General features: G+C 47.5%; 1 protein-coding gene across 1 annotated transcript in view; it reads left to right on the top strand.

The window, feature by feature from the left end:
• The first annotated feature begins 3,024 nt into the window (after positions 1 to 3,024).
• LOC311100101 (GPI transamidase component PIG-S-like) overlaps positions 3,025 to 25,095 on the top strand; it is a 35,573-nt gene continuing 13,502 nt past the window's right edge. The window contains exons 1-6 of the mRNA XM_084140845.1: positions 3,025 to 3,062; positions 13,396 to 13,535; positions 15,540 to 15,651; positions 21,527 to 21,616; positions 21,712 to 21,803; positions 22,066 to 22,306. Of these exons, the coding sequence (XP_083996971.1) occupies positions 3,044 to 3,062; positions 13,396 to 13,535; positions 15,540 to 15,651; positions 21,527 to 21,616; positions 21,712 to 21,803; positions 22,066 to 22,306 (694 nt within the window). The 5' untranslated portion in view covers positions 3,025 to 3,043. The remainder of the gene's footprint in view (positions 3,063 to 13,395; positions 13,536 to 15,539; positions 15,652 to 21,526; positions 21,617 to 21,711; positions 21,804 to 22,065; positions 22,307 to 25,095) is intronic.

Here is a 25,095-nt window from a genome sequence, read left to right as displayed (position 1 = left end):
CAGGTGGTAAGAGCAGGTAACAACACATCTGCCACGCTGATCCTCAACACGGGGGCCCCTCAGGGGTGCGTGCTCAGTCTCCTCCTGTACTCCCTGTTCACCCATGACTGCATGGCCAGGCACGACTCCAACACCATCATTAAGTTTTCCAACGACACAACAGTGGTAGGCCTGATCACCGACAACGATGAGACAGCCTGTAGGGTGCCAGGATAACAACCTCTCCTTCAAAGTGATCAAGACAAAGGAAATGATTGTGGACTACAGGAATTTTTTTCTGAACTGAGCACGGCCCCATTCTCATCGACAGGGCTGTAGTGGAACAGTTTGAGAGCTTCAAGTTCATTGGTGTCCACATCACCAACAAATATCATGGTCCAAACACACCAAGACAGTCGTGAAGAGGGCACGACAAAGCCTATTCCCCCTCAGGAGACTGAAAAGATTTGGCATGGGTCCTCAGATCCTCAAAAAGTTCAACATGTGCACCATTGAGAGCATCCTGACTGGTTGCATCACCGCCTGGTATGGCAACTGCTTGGCCTCTGACCGCAAGGCACTACAGAGGGTAGTGCGTACGGCCCAGTACATCACTGGGGCCAAGCTTCCTGCCATCCAGGACCTCTATACCAGGCGGTGTCAGAGGAAGGTCCTCAAAATTGTCAAAGACAATGACAAAGCCACCCTAGTCATAGACTGTTCTCTCTGCTACCGCACGGCAAGCGGTACCGGAGCGCCAAGTCTAGGTCCAAAAGGCTTCTTAACAGCTTCTACCCTCAAGCCATAAGACTCCTTTTTTTTTTTTACTTATATATTTTTTACTTTACACTTATTTTTCTTAAAACTGCATTGTTGGTTAAGGACTTGTAAGTAAGCATTTCACTGTAAGGTCTACACCTGTTGGATTCGGCGCATGCGGCAAATACAATTTGATTTGACACAAATGTCCCTCCTACTGTCACAGACACATCTTTATCCTAACCCTCGGTGCAAACCTCTGGCTCCGATACTTCACCACACCTTCCACCTCCGATACTTCACCACACCTACCACCTCCGATACTTCACCACACCTACCACCTCCGATACTTCACCACACCTACCACCTCCGATACTTCACCACACCTTCCACCTCCGATACTTCACCACACCTACCACCTCCGATACTTCACCACACCTACCACCTCCGATACTTCACCACACCTTCCACCTCCGATACTTCACCACACCTACCACCTCCGATACTTCACCACACCTTCCACCTCCGATACTTCACCACACCTTCCACCTCTGATACTTCACCACACCTTCCACCTCCGATACTTCACCACACCCACCACCTCCGATACTTCACCACACCTACCACCTCCGATACTTCACCACACCTTCCACCTCCGATACTTCACCACACCTTCCACCTCCGATACTTCACCACACCTACCACCTCCGATACTTCACCACACCTTCCACCTCCGATACTTCACCACACCTACCACCTCCGATACTTCACCACACCTTCCACCTCCGATACTTCCCCCTCATTCTCTTCCGTTTCTCCTCCTGTTTTCAGCTCACTCTGTTTACACTTTCTACCGTTCTTCTTTAACAAACCTTCTCCCTTTTTCCCGCCATTTTTAACTGACTCAAGCTCACAGTCTTCCTCCCTCTCTCTCTTCGACCTCCTCTGCCTCTCTTTTCCCCTCCACTCCTCCTCCGTATTCCAAGTATAACTCTCCTTATGATAGTACTGCACTTCTCCTGACATACATCTAGTTCCTGCCTTGTCTAGGGACGCCATTTCTCCTCCGACTCAACTCGGGCCGAACGCCGATCCGTCTTCAGTCTTCGGTCTGTATCGCCTGGGTCAGCATTTGTAGTGCAGGAATGTGGGGTGGAAGTCAGGAAACGTATTACAGATCATCTGGCTGTATATATACGGCGGAGCTGATGGCCATACTGTTGGCCTTGCAGTGGGTGGAGGAAGTTAAGCCAGACAGAGTAGTTATTTGCACTGATTCATGTGCAGTGTTAATGAGTCTCCAGTCCTTTAGCTCACATAGCAGACAATACCTGCTTTATGAGGTGCTACAAACCCATGGCAGGATTAAACAGATGGGTATTCAGATAAGATTTACTTGGGTTCCAGCCCATGTGGGGGTGGAGGGGAACGAGGTGGTAGAGGAACAGGCTAAACAAGCACTTAGTAGTGGGGATGTTGATGTTGAAGTGTCAATGAGCAAGGCAGAGGCAAAAATACTGATATATACAGTGATGGTGAAGAGATTACAGGAGCAGTGGAATAGAGATAATAAGGGAAGGCATTTATTTCAAGTACAGAGGAAAGTCGGGGAGGGGAGGATGGCAGGAAGGGACAGAAGAGAGGAGGCTATTTTTACTAGATTAAGGGTGGGACACAGCCAGTTGAATAAGACATTAAACGTGATAGGAAAGCATCCAACAGGAAAGTGTGATTATTGCCAGGAAACAGAGACCGTGGAGCATGTATTGCTACAGTTGAATAAGGTCCTCTGCAGCTCAGCTGGTAGAGCATGGCGCTTGTAACGCCAAGGTAGTGGGTTCGATCCCCGGGACCACCCATACACAAAAATGTATGCACGCATGACTGTAAGTCGCTTTGGATAAAAGCGTCTGCTAAATGGCATATTGTTATTATTATTTGCAGTATCAGAGGGAAAGAGAGGATGAGATCTAGTATGAGGGAGAAGGGGATACAGGAAATTAGTTTAAAGAGTATATTGATTAGAACGTCATTATATATAGTCTCAAATATTTTTTTAATTTTTTTTAAAGAGAAACGGGGTTGGCATTTAGGATTTAGTTTCTCCCTGTCTATGGCTCACACTCCAGTATGGTAGGTGGCGGTAATCCACCATAACGTTGGACGCCAACCGCCGATAAACCCCCACTGAAGAAGAAGAAGAAGAAGAAGACGATCGTGATTGGGTAGGATGGGGGAATGGCGAGTCTTGATTGGACAGCTGTCTCTCGTGACCTCCGAGCCCCGCCCAGCTGCATTGAGAGAGATGGCAGCGATAGAAGTGGGTGAGTGAAGAGTCTGGCAGAATAATATGTTGTTTTCTTTAAACTATCGCAGTTTTAGCGCTATAAACACACGTTTAAAACACTATTTCAGAAGAGAATGAATAGGCAGCGTTTATTGACTATTTGCAAATGGTTCTCTGTTTCACAGTTGTAGTTTTGTGCCTATCTAGAGAGTTGGCTAGCTAGCTAGCTTGCCCATTCATAGACGGTAACTACGGCTTTATCCGCTGTCTATTGACGTTACCGGGGACGTTACCGGGGCCTTCTTGTTAGCAGCCCCGACGCGCGGTCTGAACGTTAACACGCGGTACGGTTTGGAAACATAAGAGACGTATCTTTCATATCAGCGAGAAATGATCATTTTCAAATAACAAAAGGTTAAATTACTACACACCTTTTTTATAGGGTTAGTTCTCCCACATGTTACTGGTCTTGTTTACGGAAGACAGACGGAAGGCAGAGTTGACCACAGTGCTAATTATCAAGCTAACTATCTAGTGTGCTCCGAACATCTATGTAAAGCTAACTGGGGATGAAGTGTAGTTCCTCGGCTGGATGCCCACAGCCTTACGTGTCTTTTTTATTTGAAATATTATTTATTGTTGATATGAAAGGTAAGGGCCATACTGAAAAATACTAAAGGTGCTGATCCGGGAGGAGCATGTAGAACGGCCCAGTAGAGAGCTATATGTGCCAGTGGATAAGGTTCAGCCACCACAGGTCTGTCCGACAAGAACAAATCAGAGGTTTATTGCAGATATTGGCTTCAAAACATCACACACTAATGTAACGATGGCTCACATAGGAAAGTGGGTGTAAAAGTGGTTCTATGGATTTAAAAAAATAGAAAGGAACTAGAAAAGTACATTTCCTGAAGAAAATGTGGTGTGCTTGCTAGCTGGTTTAAAGTATTTATGGTTGTGAAATAAGTTATAGCAGTGGTAGCATCTGCAGTAGTAATGGTAGTGACTGGTTATAGTTGTGGTAGTGACTGGTTATAGTTATAGTAGTGGTAGTGACTGGTTATAGTTATAGTAGTGGTAGTGTCTGCAGTAGTAATGGTAGTGACTGGTTATAGTTATAGTAGTGGTAGTGACTGGTTATAGTTATAGTAGTGGTAGTGTCTGCAGTAGTAATGGTAGTGACTGGTTATAGTTATAGTAGTGGTAGTGACTGGTTATAGTTATAGTAGTGGTAGTGTCTGCAGTAGTAATGGTAGTGACTGGTTATAGTTATAGTAGTGGTAGTGACTGGTTATAGTAGTGGTAGTGTCTGCAGTAGTAATGGTAGTGACTGGTTATAGTTATAGTAGTGGTAGTGACTGGTTATAGTTATAGTAGTGGTAGTGACTGGTTATAGTTATAGTAGTGGTAGTGTCTACAGTAGTAGTGGTAGTGTCTGGTTATAGTTATAGTAGTGGTAGTGTCTGGTTATAGTTATAGTAATGGTAGTGACTGGTTATAGTTATAGTAGTGGTAGTGACTGGTTATAGTTATAGTAGTGGTAGTGTCTGGTTATAGTTATAGTAGTGGTAGTGACTGGTTATAGTTATAGTAGTGGTAGTGTCTGCAGTAGTAATGGTAGTGACTGGTTATAGTTATAGTAGTGGTAGTGACTGGTTATAGTTATAGTAGTGGTAGTGTCTGCAGTAGTAATGGTAGTGACTGGTTATAGTTATAGTAGTGGTAGTGACTGGTTATAGTTATAGTAGTGGTAGTGTCTACAGTAGTAGTGGTAGTGTCTGGTTATAGTTATAGTAGTGGTAGTGTCTGGTTATAGTTATAGTAATGGTAGTGACTGGTTATAGTTATAGTAGTGGTAGTGTCTGCAGTAGTAATGGTAGTGACTGGTTATAGTTATAGTAGTGGTAGTGACTGGTTATAGTTATAGTAATGGTAGTGTCTACAGTAGTAATGGTAGTGACTGGTTATAGTTATAGTAGTGGTAGTGTCTGGTTATAGTTATAGTAGTGGTAGTGTCTGCAGTAGTAATGGTAGTGACTGGTTATAGTTATAATAGTGGTAGTGACTGGTTATAGTTATAGTAGTGGTAGTGACTGGTTATAGCTATAGTAGTGGTAGTGACTGGTTATAGTTATAGTAGTGGTAGTGACTGGTTATAGTAGTGGTAGTGACTGGTTATAGTTATAGTAGTGGTAGTGACTGGTTATAGTTATAGTAGTAGTAGTGTCTACAGTAGTAATGGTAGTGACTGGTTATAGTTATAGTAGTGGTAGTGACTGGTTATAGTTATAGTAGTGGTAGTGACTGGTTATAGTAATGGTAGTGTCTGGTTATAGTTATAGTAGTGGTAGTGACTGGTTATAGTTATAGTAGTGGTAGTGTCTGGTTATAGTTATAATAGTGGTAGTGACTGGTTATAGTTATAGTAATGGTAGTGACTGGTTATAGTAGTGGTAGTGACTGGTTATAGTTATAGTAGTGGTAGTGACTGGTTATAGTTATAGTAGTGGTAGTGACTGGTTATAGTTATAGTAATGGTAGTGACTGGTTATAGTTATAGTAATGGTAGTGACTGGTTATAGTAGTGGTAGTGACTGGTTATAGTTATAGTAATGGTAGTGACTGGTTATAGTAGTGGTAGTGTCTGGTTATAGTTATAGTAATGGTGGTGACTGGTTATAGTTATAGTAGTGGTAGTGACTGGTTATAGTAGTGGTAGTGACTGGTTATAGTTATAGTAGTGGTAGTGACTGGTTATAGTTATAGTAGTGGTAGTGACTGGTTATAGTTATAGTAGTGGTAGTGACTGGTTATAGTTATAGTAATGGTAGTGACTGGTTATAGTTATAGTAGTGGTAGTGACTGGTTATAGTTATAGTAGTGGTAGTGTCTACAGTAGTAATGGTAGTGACTGGTTATAGTTATAGTAGTGGTAGTGACTGGTTATAGTTATAGTAATGGTAGTGACTGGTTATAGTTATAGTAGTGGTAGTGACTGGTTATAGTTATAGTAATGGTAGTGACTGGTTATAGTTATAGTAGTGATAGTGTCTACAGTAGTAATGGTAGTGACTGGTTATAGTTATAGTAGTGGTAGTGACTGGTTATAGTTATAGTAATGGTAGTGTCTGCAGTAGTAATGGTGGTGACTGGTTATAGTTGAAACAGTAGGTAGATGAAAAGATGTATTCATAGGATAAGATAGGATAGGATAATATGGGAAAGTTGGTTTGGTGTCTCTAGCGTGAACGGTTCAAGAGTTAATGTTGGTATCGTTTAAAAAAAAGTATAAATGGTATCAATATTCTGAATACAAGCCGTCTAAGTTGGCTGAACATGTCAACGTTAGTTGGCTGAACATGTCAACGTTAGTTTGGCGTTGATAAATATTGTCATTTAGAGCATTTACTTGCAGAAAATGACAACTGGTCAAAATAACAAAAAAGATGCAGTGTTGTCAGACCTCGAATAATGCAAAGAAAATAAGATCATGTTCATTTTTAAACAACACAATAGTAATGTTTTAATTTAGGAAGAGTTCAGAAATCAATATTTGGTGGAATAACCCTGATTTTCAATCACATATTTCATGCGTCTTGGCATGCTCTCCACCAGTCTTTCACATTGATGTTGGGTGACTTTATGCCACTCCTGGTGCAAAAATTCAAGCAGCTCGGCTTTGTTTGATGGCTTGTGACCATCCATCTTCTTCTTGATCACATTCCAGAAGTTTTCAATGGGGTTCAGGTCTGGAGATTGGGCTGGCCATGACAGGGTCTTGATCTGGTGGTCCTCCATCCACACCTTGATTGACCTGGCTGTGTGGCATGGCGCATTGTCCTGCTGGAAAAACCAATCCTCAGAGTTGGGGAACAATGTCAGAGCAAAAGGAAGCAAGTTTTCTTCCAGGACAACCTTGTACGTGGCTTGATTCATGCGTCCTTCACAAAGACAAATCTGCCCGATTCCAGCCTTGCTGAAGCACCCCCAGATCATCACTGATCCTCCACCAAATTTCACAGTGGGTGTGAGACGCTGTGGCTTGTAGGCCTCTTCAGGTCTCCGTCTAACCATTAGACGACCAGGTGTTGGGCAAAGCTGAAAATTGGACTCATCAGAGAAGATGACCTTACTCCAGTCCTCTACGGTCCAATCCTTATGGTCTTTTGCAAACCTCAGCCTGGCTCTTCTTTGCTTCTCATTGATGAAGGGCTTTTTTCTAGCTTTGCACGACTTCAGCCCTGCCCCTAGGAGCCTGTTTCGAACCGTCCTCGCCGTGCACTTCACCCCAGCTGCCATTTGCCATTCTTTTTGTAGGTCACTTGATGTCATCCTACGGTTGTTGAGTGACATTCGAATGAGTTGGCGGTCATCCCGGTCAGTAGAGAGTCGTTTTCGCCCTCTGCCGGTCTGTAGCTTTGTTGTCCCCAATGTCTGCTGCTTGACCTTGTTCTTATGAACCGCCGTCTTTGAAATGTTAAGGATGGAAGCAACCTGATGCTCACTGTATCCCTCTGCCAGTAAAGCCAGAATTGAACCCTTCTTTTCCTCAATCAAAACGTTCCTTTTCAACTCTTTTGGCATGGTCAATAGTTATTTTTTGATTAATATTACTTTTGAGGTACTATTAGCACTGTTATTGCCATCCAGCTGGTCCTATTGCAAGAGGATAGTGATGACCACAGCAGTGGTTTTTATACTTTTCCTCGTTAAATAACATTTGGTTCAGGTGATCACCTAATCAGTACCTAATTCAGTAGAATGAGGTGTGCCTGTGTTGGAATTCAACAGACACTGGAATGGAATGGCTGTCATACATGTAGAGATGCTGATTTAAGAAAACATTTGCAGTGGTCTCTTCATTTCCTCCACAGCTGTAATAGGCTAGCAGTATTACTGGGCTATATCAGCCAATAGGCTAGCAGTATTACTGGGCTATATCAGCCAATAGGCTAGCAGTATTACTGGGCTATATCAGCCAATAGGCTAGCAGTATTACTGGGCTATATCAGCCAATAGGCTAGCAGTATTACTGGGCTATATCAGCCAATAGGCTAGCAGTATTACTGGGCTATATCAGCCAATAGGCTAGCAGTATTACTGGGCTATATCAGCCAATAGGCCAGACGTAGTTTGAAGAGACTTGCACTTTTTATAGCCTACTTTTTAGGAGTGGGAAGATTTTCAGATGGAGACAAATATGGGGGATAAATATTATTTCTAGGCAATGTAGTAAACTATAGTATAGTCATATTTAGGATGTACATTTATTTTAGGAGGACGATTAGCATATAGGATACAGGCCAAAGAGTTCAATCTTGGTTTCATCAGACCAGAGAATCTTGTTTCTCATGGTCTGAGAGTCCTTTAGGTGCCTTTTGGCAAACTCCAAGCGGGCTGTCATGTGCCGTTTTACAGAGGAGTGGCTTCCGTCTGGCCACTCTACCATAAAGGCCTGATTGGTGGAGTGCTGCAGAGATGGTTGTCCTTCTGGAAGGTTCTCCCATCTCCACAGAGGAACTCTGGAGCTCCTTCAGAGTGACCATCGGGTTCTTGGTCACCTCCCTGACCAAGGCCCTTCTACCCCGATTGCTCAGTTTGGCCGGGCGGCCAGCTCTAGGAAGAGTCTTGGTGGTTCCAAACTTCTTCCATTTAAGAATGATGGAGGCCACTGTGTTCTTGGGGACCTTCAATGCATCCCAAACATGCTCAATGGGTGACATGTCTGGTGAGTATGCTGGCCATGGAAGAACTGGGACATTTTCAGCTTCCAGGAATTGTGTACAGATCCTTGCTACATGGGGCCGTGCATTATCATGCTGAAACATGAGGTGATTGCGGCGGATGAATGGCACGACAATGGGCCTCAGGATCTCGACACGTTATCTCTGTGCATTCAAAATGCCATCCATAAAATGCAATTGTGTTCATTGTCTGTAGCTTATGTCTTTACCATAACCCCACCACCACCATGGGGCACTCTGTTCACAATGCTGACATCAGCAAACCGCTCTGCACACATGGTCTGCAGTTGTGAAGCCGGTTGGACGTACTGCCAAATTCTTTAAAACTAATGGTATAGAAATGAACATTCAGTTCTCTGGCAAAGGCTCTGGTGCACATTCCTGCAGTCAGCATGTCAATTGCAAGCACCCTCAACTAGAGACATCTGTGGCATTGTGTTGTGTGATATAACTACACATTTTAGTGGCCTTTTATTGTCCCCAGCACAAGGTGCACCTGTGTAATGATCATGCTGTTTAATCAGCTTCTTGAGATGCCACACCTGTCAGGTGGATGGATTATCTTGGCAAAGGAGAAATGCTCATTTAAAAGGGTTGTAAACAAATTTGTGCACAATTTGAGAGAAATATGCTTTTTGTGCATATGGAACATTTCTGGGATCTTTTATTTCAGCTCATGAAACATGGGACCAACACTTTACATGTTGCGTTTATATTTTTGTTCAGTATATTTCAAAATCTTTCCAGCTCTCTCCCTTTCGATAACCGCTCACCGTGAAAGGAGAGCTCACTGGCGCAGGAATCTGAGGTCCCAGAATATTTGATACAATGCTGCAAGTTTGCTAGTGCAAGCTTCCAGCACCCAAGTTTATAGTTGATACAATGTTTCAAGTTCTTTGCAGACAGGCCATGCATAGCCAATGTGATTTATAGGATATGTATTTTTATTAGGATATTTTCTACCTGCAGGCTGCAATGTTTTAATTTGTTGGCTTTATGTAGGTAATTTTTACGTAGTTGGCAATAGAAGTTACTTTTTAGATTTGTATCATTTGAATGTATATTTGGATATAATTTTTATTAACCACATGACAATGATTTTGAGATACGAAGGTGTTATTATAAATTAAGTGATACGCATAATGCATATGAAAACCATAACTGGCACTTTGATCGGTAGAAATTGTAAGATAAATTGACATTCCACATGAGAAAAGTTGTCGACTACTCGTGCCGGCAACTTCAGGAGAGTAATGGCAGAATCTTGAAAGACAGCAGGTTGTGGTTATATTGATCTCTGGCTCCCTCTTCAGATTTTTGTCTTTATTTCATCAAACAGCATCAGGCAAGCATATAGTTGATTTTATTAAAGCACATAGGATGTGTCTATATATGGAAAAATACACCAATTGGTCGAAAGAACAGACAGCTTTTGGTCGACTAATAAAACAATTTGTCGGGGACAGCCCTACCTGCTAGTGTGCTGGGGTTATTTGTAGCACTAGCTAGTGTGCTGGGGTTATTTGTAGCACTAGCTAGTGTGCTGGGGTTATTTGTAGCACTAGCTAGTGTGCTGGGGTTATTTGTAGCACTAGCTAGTGTGCTGGGGTGTGTGTTCTGTATTGCTTTACTCTGAGAGATCCCTTTTAACATATTAGCTAGCTGACCAAGTCAGTTAATATAATGAGGATATAATCATCATCACTAGGGACCATCAGTGTCAGTAGATGGCTGTAGAGATGTCCCGTCAGTAGATGGCTGCAGAGATGTCCCGTCAGTAGATGGCTGTAGAGATGTCCCGTCAGTAGATGGCTGTAGAGATGTCCCGTCAGTAGATGGCTGTAGAGATGTCCCGTCAGTAGATGGCTGTAGAGATGTCCCGTCAGTAGATGGCTGTAGAGATGTCCCGTCAGTAGATGGCTGTAGAGATGTCCCGTCAGTAGATGGCTGTAGAGATGTCCCGTCAGTAGATGGCTGTAGAGATGTCCCGTCAGTAAATGGCTGTAGATGTCCCGTCAGTAGATGGCTGTAGAGATGTCCCGTCAGTAGATGGCTGTAGATGTCCCGTCAGCAGATGGCTGTAGAGATGTCCCGTCAGTAGATGGCTGTAGAGATGTCCCGTCAGTAGATGGCTGTAGAGATGTCCCGTCAGTAGATGGCTGTAGAGATGTCCCGTCAGTAGATGGCTGTAGAGATGTCCCGTCAGTAGATGGCTGCAGAGATGTCCCGTCAGTAGATGGCTGTAGAGATGTCCCGTCAGTAGATGGCTGTAGAGATGTCCCGTCAGTAGATGGCTGTAGAGATGTCCCGTCAGTAGATGGCTGTAGAGATGTCCCGTCAGTAGATGGCTGTAGAGATGTCCCGTCAGTAGATGGCTGTAGAGATGTCCCGTCAGTAGATGGCTGCAGAGATGTCCCGTCAGTAGATGGCTGTAGATGTCCCGTCAGTAGATGGCTGCAGAGATGTCCCGTCAGTAGATGGCTGCAGAGATGTCCCGTCAATGTCAGTAGATGGCTGTTGATGCATTTGTATTTATTAAGGATCCCCATTAGTTCCTGCCAAGGCAGCAGCTACTCTTCCTGGGGTTTATTATGGATCCCCATTAAGTCCTGCCAAGGCAGCAGCTACTCTTCCTGGGGTTTATTATGGATCCCCATTAGTTCCTGCCAAGGCAGCAGCTACTCTTCCTGGGGTTTATTATGGATCCCCATTAGTTCCTGCCAAGGCAGCAGCTACTCTTCCTGGGGTTTATTATGGATCCCCATTAGTTCCTGCCAAGGCAGCAGCTACTCTTCCTGGGGTTTATTATGGATCCCCATTAGTTCCTGCCAAGGCTGCAGCTACTCTTCCTGGGGTTTATTATGGATCCCCATTAGTTCCTGCCAAGGCAGCAGCTACTCTTCCTGGGGTTTATTATGGATCCCCATTAGTTCCTGCCAAGGCAGCAGCTACTCTTCCTGGGGTTTATTATGGAACCCCATTAGTTCCTGCCAAGGCAGCAGCTACTCTTCCTGGGGTTTATTATGTATCCCCATTAGTTCCTGCCAAGGCAGCAGCTACTCTTCCTGGGGTTTATTATGGATCCCCATTAGTTCCTGCCAAGGCAGCAGCTACTCTTCCTGGGGTTTATTATGGATCCCCATTAGTTCCTGCCAAGGCAGCAGCTACTCTTCCTGGGGTTTATTATGGATCCCCATTAGTTCCTGCCAAGGCAGCAGCTACTCTTCCTGGGGTTTATTATGGATCCCCATTAGTTCCTGCCAAGGCAGCAGCTACTTTTCCTGGGGTTTATTATGGATCCCCATTAGTTCCTGCCAAGGCAGCAGCTACTCTTCCTGGGGTTTATTATGGATCCCCATTAGTTCCTGCCAAGGCAGCAGCTACTCTTCCTGGGGTTTATTAAGGATCCCCATTAGTTCCTGCCAAGGCAGCAGCTACTCTTCCTGGGGTGTATTATGGATCCCCATTAGTTCCTGCCAAGGCAGCAGCTACTCTTCCTGGGGTTTATTATGGATCCCCATTAGTTCCTGCCAAGGCAGCAGCTACTCTTCCTGGGGTTTATTATGGATCCCCATTAGTTCCTGCCAAGGCAGCAGCTACTCTTCCTGGGGTCCTGCAACATTAAGGCAGATATATACAATTTAAAATATTACATGACATTATATTTCATAACACTTTACCCAAAACATTTAGTGTGTTCCCTCAGGCCACTACTCCACTATCACATATTTACAATACAACATCCATGTGTACGTGTGTGTAGAGTGAGTGTCTATATGTATGTGTGTATGTACCTGTGTGTGTGTCTCTTCACAGTCCCCGCTGTTCCATAAGGTGTATTTTTATCTGTTTTTTAAATCTGATTCTACTGCTGGCATCAGTTACCTGATGTGGAATAGAGTTCCATGTAGTCATGGCTCTATGTAGTACTGTGCACCTCCCATAGTCTGTTCTGGACTTGGGGACTGTGAAGAGACCTCTGGTGGCATGTCTTGTGGGGTATGCATGGGTGTCTGAGCTGTGTGCCAGTAGTTCAAACAGACAGCTCGGTGCATTCAGCTTGTCAATACTTCTTACAAAAACAAGTAGTGATGACGTAAATCTCTCCTCCACTTTGAGCCATGAGAGACTGATATGCATGTCATCAATGTTAGCTCTCCGTGTACTTTTAAGGGCCAGCCGTGCTGCCCTGTTCTGAGCCAACTGCAATTTTCCTAAATCCCTCTTTGTGGCACCTGACCACACGACTGAACAGTAGTCCAGGTGCGACAAAACTAGGGCCTGTAGGACCTGCCTTGTTGATAGTGCTGTTAAGAAGGTAGAGCAGCACTTTATTATAGACAGACTTCTCCCCATCTTAGCTACTGTTGTATCAATATGTTTTGACCATGACAGTTTACAATCCAGGGTTACTCCAAGCAGTTTAGTCACCTCAACTTGCACATTATTCATTACGAGATGTAGTTGAGGTTTAGGGTTTAGTGAATGATTTGTTCCAAATACAATGCTTTTAGTTTAGGAAAAATTCAGGACTAACTTATTCCCTGCCACCCATTCTGAAACTAACTGCACAGGCTGTGGATCACTCTGTGATTCCCTAGTAGTCTAATGTAATGTGTGTTGCAGAGCGTCACCGAGGGCGTCTGGCGTCCCTGGCCATAGCAGTGGTGGTGATCGCTGTGGGAGTCCCTCTGTGGTGGAGGACCACTGAAACATACAGAGCATGGCTACCGGTCACCCAGATCAACCAGCTAGCTCAGCTGCAGGTAACACAGCTGTGTGTGTGTGTGTGTCTGTGTGTGTGTGTGTGTGTGTGTGTGTGTGTGTGTGAGATCAAATTGTATTTGTCACATGTTTTGTAGACTAACAGTGAAATGCTGACTTACGGCGCTTCCCAACAATACAGAGAAAGAAGATAGAGAAATAATAGAACAGTAAAACACATAATAATAAAAGTATTAATAAATACACAAAGAGAAATGATAACTTGGCTACATACAGCAGGGTACCAGTACTGAGTCCATGTGCAGGGGTACCAGGTAATTGAGGTAGATATGTACAGTCCAATGCTTGTTATTCATTGATGGAAATTCCAGTGGATGTGCTCCAACTTCAGATGCTAATACATCCTCAAGCTCCTTGCAGAGGTGGGACCAAGTCACTATTATTTGAGTTTCAAGCAAGTCTCAAGTCACAAGGTCCGAGTCTCAAGTCGAGTCCCAAGTAGAACGGGTCAAGTCCAAGTTGTGCTTTCTAAGAGCAAGTCAAGTCAAAACAATTCTATACATGCAACGACTTGTTCAACTACAAATCTTTGTCTATTTACTGAGGACAGCCCTTTTCATCATTCTGTCTACAACATATTTTTATTAGCCTCTGTAATTGTAAAATATGGACCTTGTAGCGGTCGTAAGGGCGTGAAATCAGCTGAAGGCAACGGCAGGTTGACGTGCTCAGAGTGTAGATTTATTTACAGGTCTTGGTGATCCAATGGTGAAAGCGCCATTATCATACAAAATATACAAGTAGATTGACCAAATATCCACGGGGCAATAGGCTTAAAGAAATATCCTCTGTATCAGGCTGAACCTGTCCTATCTGAACAGACACTGGACTGAACAGCCTCCCCTTGAGAAACCAAATGGAGTCTGTCTAACAGGACCTCAAACAGGCAGGCCTATGTAATATAACCACTCGGCCCCCAGGACCATACGATTACCCAACTGGCAATTACAAACCAATAAACTGGTTCTACAATGTAAAAGTACATTTCCACATCCGTTGGTACATTCTTCTTAATCAGACTTAATGATATTTCAACACCATGTATACGTGGAACAATCATTGTATCTTATTCAACGTACTGACTCCAAAGCGTGGAGCGCTGGCCACGTAGCCTATTTCTATACACTGAGGCGCTTCCTATTGCGCACAACCAGAATGACAGACACACGAACTCCGACATAACCCGGGAAATACAAAGGAAACCATACGTTGAATTAAATAAAACAGAACTTCTACCTCATGAGCCTTGCCAACGTTCCTGTGCACTATAAACATCGCACCCACTCAGAGCAGGGTAAGAAATGGTTGGCTATATGAAAATGTATCGTAGGCAACACCGTTGCATCACACTGTTTCATGAAACAGAAATGCTGTTCAGGAGCCTTTTGGTCCCAGACTTGGCGCTCCGGTACCGCTCGCCGTACGGTAGCAGAGAGAACAGTCTATGACTAGGGTGGCTGGAGTCTTTGACAATTGAGGGCCTTCCTCTGACACCGCCTGGTATAGAGGTCCTGGATGGCAGGAAGCTTGGCCCCAGTGATGTACTGGGCCGTACGCACTACCCTCTGTAGTGCCTTGCGGTCGGAGGCCGAGCAGTTGCCATACCAGGCGGTGATGCAACCAGTCAAAATACTCTCGATGGTGCAGCTGGATAACTTTTAAGGATCTGAGGACCCATGCCAAATCTTTTCAGCCTCTTGAGGGGGAATAGGTGTTGTCGTGCCCTCTTCACGACTGTCTTGGTGTGTGTGGACCATGTTAATTCCTTAATTTTGTGTGTGTGCAGGTTAACAGAGGTGTGTGTGCAGGTTAACAGAGCTGTGTGTGTGTGTGTGTTAACATAGCTGTGTGTGTGTGTGTGTGTGTGTGTGTGTGTTAACATAGCTGTGTGTGTGTGTGTTAACATAGCTGTGTGTGTGTGTGTGTGCAGGTTAACATAGCTGTGTGTGTGTGTGTGTGTTAACATAGCTGTGTGTGTGTTGCAGATCCAGTTGAGTGTGGAAGTGGAGGTGGTGTTCTCTAGAGGAACACTGACTACTGAACACCAGAAGAAGATTGAGCCCACCCACACACGGCAGGAGGAGCACACTGTGGACGGTGAGAGGGGGGGGGGGGTGGTAGACACGGCAGGAGGAGCACACTGTGGACGGTGAGAGGGGGGGGGGGGGGGGGGTAGACACGGCAGGAGGAGCACACTGTGGACGGTGAGAGGGGGGGTGGTAGACACGGCAGGAGGAGCACACTGTGGACGGTGAGAGGGGGGGGGGGGTAGACACGGCAGGAGGAGCACACTGTGGACGGTGAGAGGGGGGGGGGGGTAGACACGGCAGGAGGAGCACACTGTGGACGGTGAGGGGGGGGGGGTAGACACGCCAGGAGGAGCACACTGTGGACGGTGAGGGGGGGGGGTAGACACGGCAGGAGGAGCACACTGTGGACGGTGAGGGGGGGGGTGGTAGACACGGCAGGAGGAGCACACTGTGGACGGTGAGGGGGGGGGGGGGGGGGGGGTAGACACGGCAGGAGGAGCACACTGTGGACGGTGAGAGGGGGGGGGGTAGACACGGCAGGAGGAGCACACTGTGGACGGTGAGAGGGGGGGGGGGTGGTAGACACGGCAGGAGGAGCACACTGTGGACGGTGGGGGGGGGGGGGGTAGACACGGCAGGAGGAGCACTCTGTGGACGGTGAGAGGGGGGGGGGTAGACACGCCAGGAGGAGCACACTGTGGACGGTGAGGGGGGGGGGGGGTAGACACGGCAGGAGGAGCACTCTGTGGACGGTGAGAGGGGGGGGGGTAGACACGGCAGGAGGAGCACTCTGTGGACGGTGAGAGGGGGGGGGGGTAGACACGGCAGGAGGAGCACTCTGTGGACGGTGAGGGGGGGGTGGTAGACACGGCAGGAGGAGCACTCTGTGGACGGTGAGGGGGGGGGTGGTAGACACGGCAGGAGGAGCACTCTGTGGGGGGGGGGGGGGGGGTAGACACGGCAGGAGGAGCACTCTGTGGACAGTGAGAGGGGGGGGGGTAGACACGGCAGGAGGAGCACTCTGTGGACGGTGAGAGGGGGGGGGGGGGGGGTAGACACGCCAGGAGGAGCACACTGTGGACGGTGGGGGGGGGGGGTAGACACGGCAGGAGGAGCACACTGTGGACGGTGAGGGGGGGGGGGGGTAGACACGGCAGGAGGAGCACTCTGTGGACGGTGAGGGGGGGGGGGGTAGACACAGCAGGAGGAGCACTCTGTGGACGGTGAGAGGGGGGGGGGGGGTAGACACAGCAGGAGGAGCACTCTGTGGACGGTGAGGGGGGGGGGGGTAGACACAGCAGGAGGAGCACTCTGTGGACGGTGAGGGGGGGGGGGGTAGACACGGCAGGAGGAGCACTCTGTGGACGGTGAGGGGGGGGGGGGTAGACACAGCAGGAGGAGCACTCTGTGGACGGTGAGGGGGGGGGGGGTAGACACAGCAGGAGGAGCACTCTGTGGACGGTGAGGGGGGGGGGGGTAGACACGGCAGGAGGAGCACTCTGTGGACGGTGAGGGGGGGGGGGGTAGACACAGCAGGAGGAGCACTCTGTGGACGGTGAGGGGGGGGGGGGGTAGACACGCCAGGAGGAGCACACTGTGGACGGTGAGGGGGGGGGGGGGTAGACACGGCAGGAGGAGCACTCTGTGGACGGTGAGGGGGGGGGGGGTAGACACAGCAGGAGGAGCACTCTGTGGACGGTGAGAGGGGGGGGGGGGGTAGACACGGCAGGAGGAGCACTCTGTGGACGGTGAGGGGGGGGGGGGGTAGACACAGCAGGAGGAGCACTCTGTGGACGGTGAGTGGGGGGGGGGGGTAGACACGGCAGGAGGAGCACTCTGTGGACGGTGAGAGGGGGGGGGGGGTAGACACGGCAGGAGGAGCACTCTGTGGACGGTGAGAGGGGGGGGGGGGGTAGACACGGCAGGAGGAGCACTCTGGACGGTGAGGGGGGGGGGGGTAGACACAGCAGGAGGAGCACTCTGTGGACGGTGAGTGGGGGGGGGGGGGTAGACACGGCAGGAGGAGCACTCTGTGGACGGTGAGAGGGGGGGGGGGGTAGACACGGCAGGAGGAGCACACTGTGGACGGTGAGGGGGGGGTGGTAGACACAGCAGGAGGAGCACTCTGTGGACGGTGAGGGGGGGGGTGGTAGACACGGCAGGAGGAGCACTCTGTGGACGGTGAGGGGGGGGTGGTAGACACGGCAGGAGGAGCACTCTGTGGACGGTGAGTGGGGGGTGGTAGACACGGCAGGAGGAGCACTCTGTGGACGGTGAGGGGGGGGTGGTAGACACGGCAGGAGGAGCACTCTGTGGACGGTGAGGGGGGGGTGGTAGACACGGCAGGAGGAGCACTCTGTGGACGGTGAGTGGGGGGGGTGGTAGACACGGCAGGAGGAGCACTCTGTGGACGGTGAGTGGGGGGTGGTAGACACGGCAGGAGGAGCACTCTGTGGACGGTGAGGGGGGGGTGGTAGACACGGCAGGAGGAGCACTCTGTGGACGGTGGGGGGGGGGGGGGTAGACACGGCAGGAGGAGCACTCTGTGGACGGTGAGAGGGGGGGGGGGGGTAGACACGGCAGGAGGAGCACTCTGTGGACGGTGAGAGGGGGGGGGGGGGTAGACACGGCAGGAGGAGCACACTGTGGACGGTGAGGGGGGGGTGGTAGACACGGCAGGAGGAGCACTCTGTGGACGGTGAGGGGGGGGTGGTAGACACGGCAGGAGGAGCACTCTGTGGACGGTGGGGGGGGGGGGGGGTAGACACGGCAGGAGGAGCACACTGTGGACGGTGAGGGGGCGGGGGGGGGGGGTAGACACGGCAGGAGGAGCACACTGTGGACGGTGAGGGGGGGGGGGGTAGACACGGCAGGAGGAGCACACTGTGGACGGTGAGGGGGCGGGGGGGGGGGGGGTAGACACGGCAGGAGGAGCACACTGTGGACGGTGGGGGGGGGGGGGGGGGGGGGTAGACACGGCAGGAGGAGCACACTGTGGACGGTGGGGGGGGGGGGGGGGGGTTGGTTCTGCAGATACGACTAGAGGAGCACACTGAACGGTGAGGGGGGCAGGGGGGTTGGTGAGGGGGGCGGGGGGGTTGGTGATGGGGGCGGGGGGGTTGGTGATGGGGGCGGGGGGGTAGACACGGCAGGAGGAGCACACTGTGGACGGTGAGAGGGGGGGGGGGGGGGGGGTTGGTGAGGGGGGCGGGGGGGTTGGTGATGGGGGCGGGGGGGTTGGTGATGGGGGCGGAGGGGTAGACACGGCAGGAGGAGCACACTGTGGACGGTGAGGGGGGGGGGGGGGGGTTGGTGAGGGAGGCGGGGGGGTTGGTGAGCGGTCGGGGCGACTAGAGGAAGTGACTGACTAGTAGGGCTGTCCAATAAAAAATAGTTGTCTGTTCTTTCGACCAATCGATTGGTAGACATTTTAAACGTGGGTTTTTCCATATATTGACACATCCTATGTGTTTTAATCAAACCAGATCTCAGGAGGTAAAGGGGAATGTTTGGTTTCTCAGGAGGTAAAGGGGAATGTTTGGTTTCTCAGGAGGTAAAGGGGAATGTTTGGTTTCTCAGGAGGTAAAAGGGAATGTTTGGTTTCTCAGGAGGTAAAGGGGAATGTTTGGTTTCTCAGGAGGTAAAGGGGAATGTTTGGTTTCTCAGGAGGTAAAGGGGAATGTTTGGTTTCTCAGGAGGTAAAGGGGAATGTTTGGTTTCTCAGGAGGTAAAGGGGAATGTTTGGTTTCTCAGGAGGTAAAGGGGAATGTTTGGTTTCTCAGGAGGTAAAGGGGAATGATGGTTTCTCAGGAGGTAAAGGGGAATGATGGTTTCTCAGGAGGTAAAGGGGAATGATGGTTTCTCAGGAGGTAAAGGGGAATGTTTGGTTTCTCAGGAGGTAAAGGGGAATGTTTGGTTTCTCAGGAGGTAAAGGGGAATGTTTGGTTTCTCAGGAGGTAAAGGGGAATGATGGTTTCTCAGGAGGTAAAGGGGAATGTTTGGTTTCTCAGGAGGTAAAGGGGAATGTTTGGTTTCTCAGGAGGTAAAGGGGAAGTCGTGGAATAAATGTGAGTCCCCGTGTAGCTCAGTTGGTAGAGCATGGCGCTTGCAACGCCAGGGTTGTGAGTTCGATTCTCACGCGGGGGCCAGTATGAAAAATGTATGCACTCACTAACTGTAAGTCGCTCTGGATAAGAGCATCTGATAAATGACTAAAATGTAAAATGAATAAATGTGACTAGTTGTGTAAAATACTGGAGATCAAGACACACAAGGTAAGGAGAAGCGCTGTTGCATATTATGTGTCTCAAACAGGTGCTGTATAGATGACTACATAATGTTTCTGACCGTTTGGAACAATGTAAACAACACTAAATACATTATAAGCAACCAGAGAGTCTGTTGTAATGTTTATGGTAAATCCTTTATTACAACAAGGACTAAAAACAGTCGCATTCATTCGTGAACGCAACTGCCGACATGGAACGGTTTATTTATTGTATAAGCTAATAATTCAAGGCTCGCTTTATTTTAAAATAAAATGCTTGTTTGCATTCTAAATTATGAATAACTCGTATGCAGTGTGATGACAATAACTATTGATTGATTGATACAGTAGCCTATAGAAGTATTTAAATATTGTTGCAGTATTAAGACTAAACAGAATGCACTCTTAGGCCTACTGCTCCATGGTGGTTATACAAGGCTGCTATACAAAGCCTACTAATGATAACGACATGACTTATTATTATAGTGATGATCATAATAACAATAAGATTGAGATCTAGATAAAGGAGGGTTAGTATTATTATTATTATAAATAATTATTTTTCTGCCTGTTTGGAACAGTGTAAACAACACTAAATAAATAATACCAGAGAGGCTGTTCTAATGAAAGAAAGCGTACAGCCTTTTATTACAGCACAGCAAAGATTACAAACAGCAGAATTTGTGAACTTGTTTATCCCACATGTTGTGGTTGTGTGAGGCTTGGTGCTCACGGAATCAGTAGGCTGTTAATCAAACACTCAAACAGGCAACAGAAGCAGGATCTGCCTTGTTTCTGTAGATATGGATGATTTCTAAAGCCAGGCCCATTTAACAGTTAGGCTATTGATTATAGACCTAATTAAGTTATGGTTTCCTCTCTCCTCACTTTTCTTAGACAATTAAGGCAAGGGCTGTTTTCTTGTCTCCTAACTCCACTGCTGCCTCCGCCGCATTGTTCTCAACACCAATATGCTGGTTAACTTTGCTATTATGCACATAGCAACATGGTCTAGGAAAAAGCGCAAATTCAACAGCGCACTGATGTGTTTCAGAACCGCGGACAGCGACCGCTATCCAACGCGTGAGAAAGCACATTTGTTATAAAATAATATTCTATTTATTATTGTTGCACCATTGTTCTTACATAATATAACCATATATAATTTCAGTAGCACATGTCTTTGACTGATGGACTGTGCCATCCCCACGTACTCCATAATGGATCAGTCCACTCAGACAGACCTCCATAATGGATCAATCCACTCAGACAGGCCTCCACAATGGATCAGTCCACTCAGACAGGCACCAATCAGACAAGTGTCTTGTGCACCATTATGTTTTTTGCTTTTGCTCGACTAAAGAAATCTCAGTCGACCGACAGCCTATCATCCAGTAGACTAAATGGGGTCAGCCCTACTGAATATTAACATTACATTATCTCTCTCGCTCTCTTTCTCACTCTCTCTCCCTCCTCTCTCCCCTGCCTCCCCCCTCCCCTGCCTCTCTCCCCCGCCTCTCCTCTCTCCCCCCTGCCTCTCCTCTCTCCCCCGCCTCTCCTCTCTCCCCCACCTCCCCTCTCTCCCCCCTGCCTCCTCTCTCTCCCATATCCTCCCCTCTCTCCCATATCCTCCCCTGCCTCCCCTCTCTCCCATATCCTCCCCCCTCTCCTGCAGAGACCACAGGGTTGAGCTACAGGTATGAGACTAGATACAGGACAGCTACCATTATGGAGGAAGATGCCCTGAACCAGCCCACCGCTGCAGGTCAGTGGCTGTCTCAGCCTATCAGCTGGGTATCTTTTCTTCAGATCTAGAATATAAACTGTCATTATGTATCATCTCTCTCTCTTCCCCTCCAGAGACTGATCGGTCTCTTCATCTGCTCAGTGAGAGCCCCTGTGGCTCCGTGGTCGTCTATGTGCTCCCAGAATCCTCCACACTGCTACCAGAGGTGAGAACACAGACACACGTAATATTGATTCTCTCAAGTCAAAGGGTGGCTACTTTGAAGAATCTCAAAAAATATATTTTGATTTGTTTAACACTTATTTGGTTACTACATGATTCCATATGTGTTATTTCATAGTTTTGATGTCTTCACTATTATTCTACAATGTAGAAAATAGTAAAAATAAAGAAAAACCCTTGAATGAGTAGGTGTGTCCAACCTTTTGACTGGTACTGTGTATATATATAATATGTGTGTGTTCCAGGCTGTGAGTGTTTACGTGGGTCAGAGGCGGACAGCGTTGTTGCGTGCGGGGAGGCCAATGAGAGTGGGCGTCGGCCTGAAGGAGGTGCTAACTCACCTGGAGGCCCAGGTACAGCAGGTCCTCCAGGTCATGTCATTCAGCCACAGTGACATCACCGCTGCCCTTAGCGACCGCGTCCGCCTCGACTACAGTAGCAGGGAGGGTCTGGCTGACAGCATGAGAGCCTTCAAGTCCAGTCCAGGTTAGTCCTAATCCTAACCCCTAGTTAACCCTAGTCCAGGTTAGTCCTAATCCTAACCCCTAGTTAATCCTAGTCCAGGTTAGTCCTAATCCTAACCCCTAGTTAACCCTAGTCCAGGTTAGTCCTAATCCTAACCCCTAGTTAACCCTAGTCCAGGTTAGTCCTAATCCTAACCCCTAGTTAACCCTAGTCAGGTTAGTCCTAATCCTAACCCCTAGTTAATCCTAGTCCAGGTTAGTCCTAATCCTAACCCCTAGTTAACCCCAGTCCAGGTTAGTCCTAACCCTAACCCCTAGTTAATCCTAGTCCAGGTTAGTCCTAATCCTAACCCCTAGTTAACCCCAGTCCCGGTTAGTCCTAATCCTAACTCCTAGTTAACCCCAGTCCAGGTTAGTCCTAATCCTAACCCCTAGTTAACCCCAGTCCAGGTTAGTCCTAATCCTAACCCCTAGTTAATCCTAGTCCAGGTTAGTCCTAATCCTAACCCCTAGTTAATCCTAGTCCAGGTTAGTCCTAATCCTAACCCCTAGTTAACCCTAGTCCAGGTTAGTCCTAATCCTAACCCCTAGTTAATCCTAGTCCAGGTTAGTCCTAATCCTAACCCCTAGTTAACCCTAGTCCAGGTTAGTCCTAATCCTAACCCCTAGTTAACCCTAGTCCAGGTTAGTCCTAATCCTAACCCCTAGTTAATCCCAGTCCAGGTTAGTCCTAATCCTAACCCCTAGTTAATCCCAGTCCAGGTTAGTCCTAATCCTAACCCCTAGTTAACCCCAGTCCAGGTTAGTCCTAATCCTAACCCCTAGTTAATCCCAGTCCAGGTTAGTCCTAATCCTAACCCCTAGTTAACCCCAGTCCAGGTTAGTCCTAACCCTAACCCCTAGTTAATCCTAGTCCAGGTTAGTCCTAATCCTAACCCCTAGTTAACCCTAGTCCAGGTTAGTCCTAATCCTAACCCCTAGTTAACCCCAGTCCAGGTTAGTCCTAATCCTAACCCCTAGTTAACCCCAGTCCAGGTTAGTCCTAATCCTAACTCCTAGTTAACCCCAGTCCAGGTTAGTCCTAATCCTAACCCCTAGTTAACCCTAGTCCAGGTTAGTCCTAATCTTAACCCCTAGTTAACCCTAGTCCAGGTTAGTCCTAATCCTAACCCCTAGTTAACCCCAGTCCAGGTTAGTCCTAATCCTAACCCCTAGTTAACCCTAGTCCAGGTTAGTCCTAATCCTAACCCCTAGTTAACCCTAATCCTAACCCCTAGTTAACCCCAGTCCAGGTTAGTCCTAATCCTAACCCCTAGTTAACCCCAGTCCAGGTTAGTCCTAATCCTAACCCCTAGTTAACCCCAGTCCAGGTTAGTCCTAATCCTAACCCCTAGTTAACCCTAGTCCAGGTTAGTCCTAATCCTAACCCCTAGTTAACCCTAATCCTAACCCCTAGTTAACCCCAGTCCAGGTTAGTCCTAATCCTAACCCCTAGTTAACCCCAGTCCAGGTTAGTCCTAATCCTAACCCCTAGTTAACCCCAGTCCAGGTTAGTCCTAATCCTAACTCCTAGTTAACCCCAGTCCAGGTTAGTCCTAATCCTAACCCCTAGTTAACCCCAGTCCAGGTTAGTCCTAATCCTAACCCCTAGTTAACCCCAGTCCAGGTTAGTCCTAATCCTAACCCCTAGTTAATCCTAGTCCAGGTTAGTCCTGTTTCTATAATGCATCCTCAAGCTGCTGGATATTAGTATCAGGTGTATTATTAGTCCCGTTAAAGAGGGGAGGTCCTCATAAGACTTCAGCTAAGTGTACCGTGACTGGACAAGATTGTGTTGATTATCCGTTTCCAGTGTGTCCATCGAGAGGGGATTCTTTCTCCAAATCAGAGTAAAGACGGCCACAAAATCTCTCCTTCTTGAGGACAAAGTAACGAGGCTGATGGGCTCCAAGGTGTTGGACAGTTTTGACTCCCCAACAGCAGCGGCTCACTTTGAGCCCAAACGCAAGTTAATTAGAGGCAAATGATTAAATGATTGTGTTGGTCAGGCCCGGTCCTAGCAGTTCTGCTGCCGCCCCTGTGTCATGTATAGTATAAAGATGGATTGATAGAGTAATGGATTGATAGAGTAGACTAAAGTAATGATGTGTATCATGAGCAGTTGGTGCATTTCAGTTGTCCTTATTCAGTAAGCACTTAGAAACGAAACATTGTTGCCAACTATTCACATCGGAGAGTTACAATGAAGACAATCACCAGGCAGCCAACTGTCTATAGTAGGAAACAGAGTTGTTATCAATCACTAGACAGCCAACTGTCTATAGTAGGAAACAGAGTTGTTATCAATCACCAGGCAGCCAACTGTCTATAGTAGGAAACAGAGTTGTTATCAATCACCAGGCAGCCAACTGTCTATAGTAGGAAACAGAGTTGTTATCAATCACCAGGCAGCCAACTGTCTATAGTAGGAAACAGAGTTGTTATCAATAAGCCATGTATATCACATGACACGAGTCACGACCCCACGATAGTTCAAATTACAATAAACATAACATTTATTAACATCATCCAGTAGAAGTGTAAAAATAATTGAGATATCATTTGAGCTTCGGAAACAAGTGCTTTCATAAATGCATTGCGGGCCTCGTTTCACAGGAGCATTGGAAAATAAGCTTTCAATTAACCAGCCTTAACGAATGTTGTTTATTTACATATCGAATTTGATTGTCCAACATCAGTTTAATAATTTCTTCATTGTGTGGTCGCCTAGTGTCCTCTTTCCTCTGCTGTGGAATGGGATGGGCCGGCCCA

The sequence above is a fragment of the Coregonus lavaretus genome, assembly GCF_964263955.1.
Source record: "Coregonus lavaretus genome assembly, chromosome: 24".
NCBI classification, from domain to species: Eukaryota; Metazoa; Chordata; class Actinopteri; order Salmoniformes; family Salmonidae; genus Coregonus; species Coregonus lavaretus.
The sequence above is the reverse complement of the archived record's forward strand: the minus strand, read 5'-3'. Positions and strand labels throughout refer to the sequence as shown.